This window comes from Glossina fuscipes, unplaced genomic scaffold (assembly GCF_014805625.2).
Source record: "Glossina fuscipes isolate IAEA_lab_2018 unplaced genomic scaffold, Yale_Gfus_2 2, whole genome shotgun sequence".
In the NCBI taxonomy this organism is placed as follows: domain Eukaryota; kingdom Metazoa; phylum Arthropoda; class Insecta; order Diptera; family Glossinidae; genus Glossina; species Glossina fuscipes.
This window is the reverse complement of record NW_023998416.1, coordinates 4707284-4716140: the sequence shown is the minus strand read 5'-3', so window position 1 is coordinate 4716140 and position 8857 is coordinate 4707284. Positions and strand designations below refer to the sequence as shown.

At 32.3% G+C, this 8857-nt stretch overlaps 3 protein-coding genes across 9 annotated transcripts; 1 reads left to right on the top strand and 2 right to left on the bottom strand.

The window, feature by feature from the left end:
* Positions 1 to 98: 98 nt before the first annotated feature.
* LOC119634018 (putative E3 ubiquitin-protein ligase UBR7) lies at positions 99 to 3290 on the bottom strand. The gene is made up of 2 exons (XM_038027921.1): positions 2058 to 3290; positions 99 to 763 (listed from the first exon to the last, which is right to left on the bottom strand). Exons 1-2 carry the CDS (start codon positions 2974 to 2976, stop codon positions 384 to 386), a joined length of 1299 nt encoding a protein of 432 aa, XP_037883849.1. The 5' UTR covers positions 2977 to 3290; the 3' UTR covers positions 99 to 383.
* LOC119634019 (radial spoke head protein 9 homolog) lies at positions 979 to 1884 on the top strand. Its single transcript, XM_038027922.1, has 2 exons — positions 979 to 1329; positions 1387 to 1884. Exons 1-2 carry the CDS (start codon positions 982 to 984, stop codon positions 1882 to 1884), a joined length of 846 nt encoding a protein of 281 aa, XP_037883850.1. The 5' UTR covers positions 979 to 981.
* A 312-nt stretch (positions 3291 to 3602) lies between the features above and the next one.
* LOC119633810 (TRPL translocation defect protein 14) lies at positions 3603 to 8689 on the bottom strand. 7 transcript variants are annotated; one of them, XR_005246891.1, is made up of 7 exons: positions 8286 to 8689; positions 7835 to 8033; positions 6104 to 7490; positions 4890 to 4967; positions 4764 to 4808; positions 4655 to 4706; positions 3648 to 4584 (listed from the first exon to the last, which is right to left on the bottom strand). XR_005246891.1 is itself a non-coding variant. In XM_038027566.1 (5 exons), exons 3-5 carry the CDS (start codon positions 7452 to 7454, stop codon positions 5835 to 5837), a joined length of 1407 nt encoding a protein of 468 aa, XP_037883494.1. In that variant the 5' UTR covers positions 7455 to 7490; positions 7835 to 8033; positions 8286 to 8689; the 3' UTR covers positions 5826 to 5834. The 7 variants fall into 7 exon arrangements, 4 of the variants coding, with proteins under 4 accessions (XP_037883496.1, XP_037883494.1, XP_037883492.1 ...); XR_005246890.1 differs by having other exon boundaries at positions 4764 to 4967; XM_038027566.1 differs by lacking the exons at positions 3648 to 4584; positions 4655 to 4706; positions 4764 to 4808; positions 4890 to 4967 and adding exons at positions 5826 to 5862; positions 5980 to 6007.
* Positions 8690 to 8857: the final 168 nt, after the last annotated feature.

Sequence of the window (8857 nt, the reverse complement as noted above, 5' to 3'; positions counted from 1 at the left end):
TCTCCAATGCATCATCAAATCCAAGCTGCGAGCTAACACTATTTTAATACATAAGCTACTATTTTAATTCATAAAATTATAAAAAATAAGGCTAATCATTTAAAGTTAATCCATTCCAAATGTATTTAAGTAACTTTTTATATTTTGAATATTGTTTGTGATACATAAGAACACAGTTTTCTTTTTTAAGGAATGCAAATAATACATTGACAAGAATGAAATCCAAGCAAACTCCCTTTCCCACACACTCTATATCGCTTTATCGGTATTCGACTTATCGGCGTTCTTGCCAATTGTATATGATTTTATAATAACTACAAAAGACAAAAGTGACACAAAAAACTATCAAGAAATAATGAAAATGTAAGACATATAATAAAATTTTATCGACAAAAATATGGTTGACCAACACTAGCATTTCTTTCACTACGCATTTCATTAAAAAAGCGATTTATATCCTCCTCGGTTACCACTTTCTTGCTAACCACAAACGTATGAAGATATTCCTTTAAGCGATCCTTCATGTGATTATATTCGGTGATCGCATCAATTTGTTGAACTCTATTTATAGAGGCCAACGCTTGAATACCTTGTTCGTAGGCGGATGACTCAGAGGCGGCTCTTCTCATGCCGCGTTCTTCATAACTTTTAGCAGTATCATCATTATCCAAGAAAAATTCCACTTTATCGCTTTTATACATATCCATACAATTCATGCAACGACAGAGATTTAAGCGCCAATCTGCTGCCCAAAAAGTAGGACCTGTAAGTTAACAAAAATGTTATCTAAATAGTAAGAACATTTAAATTGTACTTGAAAACTATATATTTTTAACACAATTATTCGATCACATACGTTTCCATTTTACTACCTTGGAGTTTTTCTTTCAATCGATAGTTTGCTTTTTCATATAATTTTATTTTTTATTCGAAAATATATAACAACAACAACAACAACAAAATTGGCTCTGGTCCGGCACAATGAATATCGAATATTTTCAGGAGGGCTTGGATTGTCTAATGTACTGCGGCCAGAAATTGAGTCCAGAGCAAAAAGTTTTGTTAGAGAACTCTCTGATAATTTTGCAAAATGAAAATCGCTTCACTGGCATATACTTTTGGGGACGAATCAATGGCGTCAAAAACGATTATTATATCGCGTTTGGATATATTAAGGATTGCCTTAAAGATCGTAAATATTTTTATAGCTTGGATGGATTTCAATGGTTAATGTTACCCTTTATAAGTGGCCCGAAAATATTTCAGGCTGCTATACTTTGCCCCGATCCCTTCTATGGTGATCCCAGTCTTTTAATTACGGTAAAATTGGTAAGAGTTCAACAACAACAAAAGATTTAATTTAATTACAAGCAATTTTAATTAAAGGATCCCACTTTCGAAGTTGATACTAATCAAGTAATATCTGCCAGTTTACCGGAATTGGTTAGAATTAAGGAAGAGGATCGCTTGGCGGCCATTGTTTTCATTATCACCGAGGAATGTGGAATTTGCCCGAGAGGTGCCCTATACAAGCTTACTGACGGACGTATCGTACCGAATCAAATGTTTCGGGGACTAAATGATTTGCAATGCGAAGATTTTTCTTATTATCAAATATTTCGTTTACCACGCAACGACCTTACGCTAAACTTATCGAAGCGAAGTGATTACAACTATCCCATTGACTTTTTAGATTCTGTTGACTGTGTTGTGCCCATGTCTAAAGCATTCTCCTTAAATTTGCAACGTAATGAGCGCTTGGTGGTAATTAAGTCATGCATTTGGTTGGGCATGACATTCTTTCACAAAATCAATTCGCATAAATATGGGTTCCTTTACATTGGAGATGGAAAGAAGAATTACGATTTACTTTTTATGTTGTAAACATACAATTTATCAATTTCAGAATTATAATTGAAATCAAACTTGAACATGACCTCCCATTTATTTTTTGCTCAAGAAATGTACACTTACATAAAAATGACTTTAAATGAGAGGAGAGGCGATGATTTAGAAGGAAACATTAATTAGTGCCAAGAATCAGTTATTAGACTTACCTGATTCATAATTACTCTTAAGTGTAGGTCGACGGCATATGCCTGTTTGCGTTTTAGAAGTTGATTGTTCTTCAGTGGTCTCTTCTAGCTTTTGACGCTTTAGTTTAGGTTCATCGGTGTTGGTTTGTGAACTTGCAGCTTCACCAATGTTCAATATATCAGATATACTTTTATCTAAATCATTACGCAATTTATCATAGTCATTATCCTTGCCAGCACGTACATCATCACAAATTGAACCGTTGATTTCAGAATTTTCAAGCGATTGTTCCATCAAACTCAGTGATAACCCGGTGTAATCTTGTAGGAAAGCATGTTTATCCATACAAGGTCCGCATATCATTTCACTGCATGCTTCCATGAGTTTTATGGTCACATTTGAAGATGCATTTAAATGATGCGAATGGAACCAATCTTCACAAATGACGCATTGCAACATAAATTCCTCAACTGTTGTTTCTGGGTCAGGATATGGGCGATGACAATTACAATATAATCCCTGAAAATTTTGGTTATAGATATTGTTTTCGTTCAAAGCGATTGGTTGCTTTAAATTAGCATTTAAACGACAACGATTTCCGGCCATACGTTCAGTTGGGCAATCACATCGGAAATTACGCTTCGTATAGAGTTCAATTAATTCATGATTTTCGTGGCATTGATATGAGCAAGCCAAACAAACGCCGGCACATTTATTCAGGTCATTGCGCGATTCGGGGCAACATGTAAGGCAAGAATATAAAGCCTGCCTCTTTATAGCGCCTTCGCTGTAGGTGCAACATTTTTCATCTGAACCTCCCAATACTGCTGCATATTCTTCCTCTAGTTCTTTTTCTTCCTCCAAAACATCCAGCATCGTAACACTCGATTCTTCGAGCTCGTTTTCTTCTGCAGAACTTTTGCTTATTTGATTTTCCATAGTTTTACATGAATATTAAAATTTCACTTTTAACACACAAATTTTGCAAGAAAATCCGAAGCTCTTTGATACATAAAAGTAAACTAGCGCAAACATACATTTGCTTACAAGGTTACAGGGTTGCGCAAAATATTAGCATAATTTCTTTTAATACAACTCTGCGCAACGGATTACGTTCCAAAAAGAAAAGCTCAACACAAAGTCCACACATTTTATTTCATTGTTACAATATATCCTTTATATAGCCTTTATATATGTGAATTGAAGCTCTTATTATAGAAATTGTAGTTTCGCTGAATTTCTCCCTCTTAGTTATATTGATATACGTTAATTACGAGGTGTACAAAATTAAATATGTTTGCAATTTTAATATATCTCACTGTCCGAAAGCAGTTATCTGTTAACCTTTAAATACATATCGTAGCTAAATGTCTACATTCCAGTTTCACTTAATTTTCAAATCAAGCTTAAAAAAAATTAGATTAAAAAAGAATTAAAAATAAAATAAAATTAGTCACAATGCATTTAAGGGTTGAAAGAGAAAGCACACTCTGAAAACTTTGCTACATAGTATGAGATATGAGGTATTAAACATACGATCGCAATTACAATAGCATTTAAAGGTTAACGGGATTACTATCATTCGTTGCTTTATGAACTCTAGCAATGATGAGTAAACTGGTGATCGTAAGCCCTGATAAGACAAACTCAACACTTCATCTAATGTTCAGAAAGGGACAGTTTTCAAAAAATCAATCAAGATTTTGTTTTCGTAATCTGAATGAAAGCATTTTCATTTAAGCGTTGTAGATTGAAGATTAGGATAAGGGCAAATTTTACTGAAAATATTAACCTCTTATTTTCAATTAAAAAAAAAAACTTTCGAAAAAATCCAAATAAAGTTATTTAATCTGTCTGTTTTTCTTTTTACCGGCAATAGAAAAGAAACTAGTCTGAACATAAGCGGAAAGGCGAACATATAGGGTGTTACATATTCAGTGAGTGGACATTTCAATGAAGACGGCTATCTGTCATTGGCCAAAGGTTTCCACGTGAAATTTTTTTAAATTAAAATTACGCATAAATTGCCTTTGTTACACGTAATTAAATGAAAATATGTTAAATAATTTAATTATAGACATTTAAATATATAATAAGTAGAACTTGTCACGTTTCTGTTGCATATATACTATAGAGTATTAAATTGAATAACATGTAATCTTAGCACCACTTTTTGAGACACTGTAACTTTTGGGAAGACGTTCGCCTAATATCCTTGATTTTTCAATATTTAAAAATAATTAAACTGAAAATTCATGCATGATTTTGGTTGAAATTATTTATGTTTTATACCTTCTTTATGCATTAGTTGTTCTTTATTGCCATTATTTAGCTTATTATTACGCTTTTGTTTAGGAAATCGAATTTTGTTTATTTATACATTTTTAATTGTAATAAACTTTTAAAGGGTGTTTCAACTACGCAGCAAGCTTTAGAGACTATTATATCATATATCCATTCGTGAAATTGCTTCTTTTTTTTTATTATTTTTATTATTCGTACAAGTCTCTGGCAAATGACACTTTAAATTTAATTTACTTCCTCTCTCTATAAATAAAAAAAAATTGTTGTCTACATTAGCTGCAATTGAATTTATTTTACATTTCCATTTACTTACGCAGACAATCCATTCGAGTTCAAGTTTGGTTTCTTTTAAAATCATTTTTTACCTTAAATGAAAAATCATTTCTTTCGTTACTATAAGTTTGTCGTGGTATTATACTTACGTTCACCTAGTTGTTCCCGTTATAATGAAATCCTATTAAAAACTTCTAAAATTAAAAAAGAAACTTGTAGTCTTTTTGTTTCGACTAAGATTTCAGCAAAATGCGCTTAGTCCTGCTTATTCGCACCTGTTCGAATCGTTTCGTTTGCATATACCTTTGTTTAAGCCTTGGATTAGAACCTTTTCATTTTTCAATCTTGTTAACCTTAAGAATTTTGTAGTTGTGAAATTCGAGCAGTAAAATTAAATTATGCTAATTGAAATATTGTATATATCATATGGGATAGTAGGTGATAACAATGATGTAATTTTGTCCTGCCAAATAATGTTACATAATTTAACTATATAAAATCGCCATGAAGATATGTAACAAATCGAGCGTATGATAAAAGAAAGATGTCTAATACGAATCTTATTCACATCTCAGTGAATATAATATGAGCTTCTCTAGATTTAATCAACGACAAAAAGCAGAAACAATATGAAACAGTGCAAGTCAATTCTCTTTCGAAGTCATTGAGGTATATATCTCTGTATATGCACACACATGTGTTTAGATACCGTAAAAAGTCCAAATAATGAACGAACTGCAATCTTGACCATGCGCAATTTTTATTGTAGCGCGTAAGCCACTTTATAAGACTTCTTTCTGTATTTGCAAGGGTTGAATAAACAGTATTAATTGACATTGTTACATATAGTCGTCAAAATAATGGTATCTACATTTACATTACGTAAAAAGCGGATTCTAAGCCACTATATATATGTATGTATATATATATTATGCAAAAGCAGTTTATATACATATATGTATATATATTTGTAAATCTAAGCACAAATATCAGAGTAAGGATTACTAGCAAGGTTGATGCGATATCAAATGAAAATATTATACCAAATAATTTAAGAATTGAGCAAACAACTTCTTAATTATTTTTTAAATGAATCTTACCTATAATTAGCCAGAAACATACATTTCAGTTGCAAATGCATGCCAATATACATATATACAAATACATATGCATATATATATGTATATATATATATAAGGTACAATTTAATAAATATATCTTTAAAAGGTTGAAACGTTCATAGAATTTCTAAAAATAAATAAATATATTAAAACTTGAGATAACTCTGATTCACAGTTCGTTTATCTATAAATTATTATACAACACTATATACAGAGCACAAGACTACATATTAGCCTCTCTAACCTTATGACTGGTTTTGGTATGGATTTTGCTGCACATGTATTAAGGGGGTGAGCATAATTAAATAGTATTGATCAAATTGGAACTTAATATTTGGCATCAGCACAATGATTACTCTTATCCTTACATTGTAGCGAATGACAGAATTTCTTTGTTATACTCCAATCTTCTTTCAAGGAAAGATTAAACATGGAATAGAGGGGATCTCCTGTGACTTCTTTAACAATATCCAAAAATTTTGGCAAACAATTTTTTAAAGCATCGCCCGACAAAGATGAATATGTTTCCAGCAATATTAAACCCTTGCATCTTGGATGACTAGGTTCCTTGTAGATATCTAATTGAAAATATTGATTATTGACTAAGAAGCAACGTCGTTTCTTATAGATGGTAAAATGGGCATCGTCACGTTGCGCCAAAAGATTTATGTAATCGCGCTGAGTAAGCTGAGTTTTCACCTCTATACGCGACTGACCGTGAACATCCGGTCGTCGTATAGTGTGTATATAGCTCCAATGATTATTTTGGCCACGTTTACGCAAACGCGCTTGTACTTTTGGTCCTGAGGATTGTAAATAGTGATGTTCCACATCAAAATCTTGAAACGGTGGAAAATTAGAGTCCGTGGGTAATGAAGCAACTAAATATTTCAACTTTCTTGAAGTTGCTTGCAAACGATCGCCTATATCAATGCCCACTTTCTGACAAACGGACTCAATCATACGATTCATTTTGGTTTCGAAATTTGTTGAATTATCAATCACATCAAAGTAAGGATGACCAACCCAGGCGGCAGCGGATTTGTAATCAAGCTCCCGGGCTACATCTACGCATTCAGAGCGACAGGCATGTTCTTCTGTGCTATAAAATTCCTCGGCACCGTTGGCCGCCGAAACCAAATGTAATATTTGATTGTAGCGATTATCACGCATCTCAATAGGATTCCAATTATTGGAGGCTAACATTCTCTCCCATTTTTTTCTAGATATATACGCACTTGCGTCCATTACACCTCGATCACAAATAATCAGGCAATTTCGCTTACTGGACTTGCCCAATTCAAAGTATGTGTTTTCAATTTGAATCATAGTTCGGATTAGATTCTCTTGAAATTTGTAGGCCTCTTTTTCTGTGAGATCGGAAAATTTGATACCACCACCGAGAAGCACGGTAGCCGTCTCAGGCACCCGGAACACTTTCCATCCCAGATTCTCGAAAAACGTGCACATACGCGATTGACCAGTTGTCTTACCGCCACAGGGACCTCCAGTTAATACAATTTTATAGACACGCTTCTGCTGATCGCCGTTATTAATTTTACTTAGCTGTGCGGCCTGATGAATCGTTTCCAATTTCGAATTATTCGGAGACGGTGAATCGATTTTATTTTTTTCATGTTGTTCTTTAGGTTTTGCGGCTTCAATTTCCGAACCTTTGACTGCTACTGTAGATTCCATTTTATTAAGTTGTTGCCTCATCGAATCCTGGATGTCGATTATTTTATATGAAAACTCCTAAATGTAAAATTGATCATATGATAATTGATGATTCCTCGCATTTGTAATACTGTTCTTCGTATTTAGTTATTTAATAGCTTTCATTTGTAGTATTTAATTACGTTAATTAGTAAGTTATTCGCCAAAAAAAAAAAGTAAAATAAAATAAATAAATTGCTTTTATAACTGATGTGATGAGTAGTCGCGTGTTGCGTTTCTTTTATATGTTACATTTGTACAAATTTTTTAAGGTTAATAGAAAAAATTGATTTTTCAATTTCTTTAAAATTTTTACCAATATTACGGTAAATTCTCTTTAATTTTAACTTTCACGCATACTTAGGCAAAATTAAGAAAATTACTTGCTTTCCGAGGTGTTTATTATTATTTGTTTTTGGTAAATCACACTGCGTTTATCAGAATATCAGGTTAAAGGATGCACAAAACGTAATCTCCAATCGTTCTCAACCCTGAGAAAAACATCTTCTTTTAGAAGTTTTCCGAAAATTTTCACAAAAATAACGAAGACACTCTGCGCTGACAGACATCGATAAACCAAAACTAGACAAAAAAAAAAAAAAAACAAACAAATGAAATAAAAACACTTTTAAATTTTGTTTGAATTTTAAAAAACAAATGATCTAAAATTAGTTAGCAGCACAAAAGAGAAAAATTAAAAAAAATCTACAATGTAGTATGCGTTTGTAGGGTGCTATTATAAATATATATGTTGGCGATTTGCAGGCAAATACATTTATATACATATAATAAATATTCTTCTTCTCAATATAAGCATTAACTGGATGAATATACCTCACTCAGGCTATCTGTTCAAGACCCAGTTGTTGTGTAACTCTGATTGGGTCATCAAAATTCCTAATTAATGTACGTAGTTTGATATTAAAATTGTACGAAATTAATATGTGGACACACCCGGGAGTGGAGCATTAGAATCACACGGAAGAACACCATTTATTCAAAAAAAGTATTATGCCATTCATTGGAAGTTTAGAATTTTCCGACATACGCGAAATGTATATTAGCGAGCACCTTAATAGCGGGCAAGAACAGTTAACTTTTCAATTCCAATTCAATATAGAAAACTTGTCTTTTATTAAACATTTGTTATGAAAGAGAATTATATTGACACTTAATTATAATAACTGAACTGAATTTTAAACATATAGCTAACTAGACTAAAATCACAATGAATTACTTCAAACGTGTTAACATTTATTTAGATGCAGATGCGCCAGTTTTGACGTTTGGCTACAAAAGTAAACAAAAGGCAATATATTCTGACAGTTAGAACGTGACCTTACATATGTTATTTTTTTACTTAAAATGTAAAGAAAAGACATTAAAATCAACAATTAATAAAAGTT

Bases quoted from the DNA above. Each gene is read 5' to 3' on its own strand.
- LOC119634019 (XM_038027922.1), top strand. From the start codon at position 982: ATGAATATCGAATATTTTCAGGAGGGCTTGGATTGTCTAATGTACTGC. The intron at 1,330-1,386 runs GTAAGAGTTCAA...TTTTAATTAAAG, and splicing joins TTTTAATTACGGTAAAATTG to GATCCCACTTTCGAAGTTGA.
- LOC119634018 (XM_038027921.1), bottom strand. From the start codon at position 2,976: ATGGAAAATCAAATAAGCAAAAGTTCTGCAGAAGAAAACGAGCTCGAA. The intron at 764-2,057 runs GTAAGTCTAATA...GTTAACTTACAG, and splicing joins TAAGAGTAATTATGAATCAG to GTCCTACTTTTTGGGCAGCA.
- LOC119633810 (XM_038027564.1), bottom strand. From the start codon at position 7,454: ATGAGGCAACAACTTAATAAAATGGAATCTACAGTAGCAGTCAAAGGT. The intron at 6,008-6,103 runs GTAAGGATAAGA...ATACATGTGCAG, and splicing joins ATTCTGTCATTCGCTACAAT to CAAAATCCATACCAAAACCA.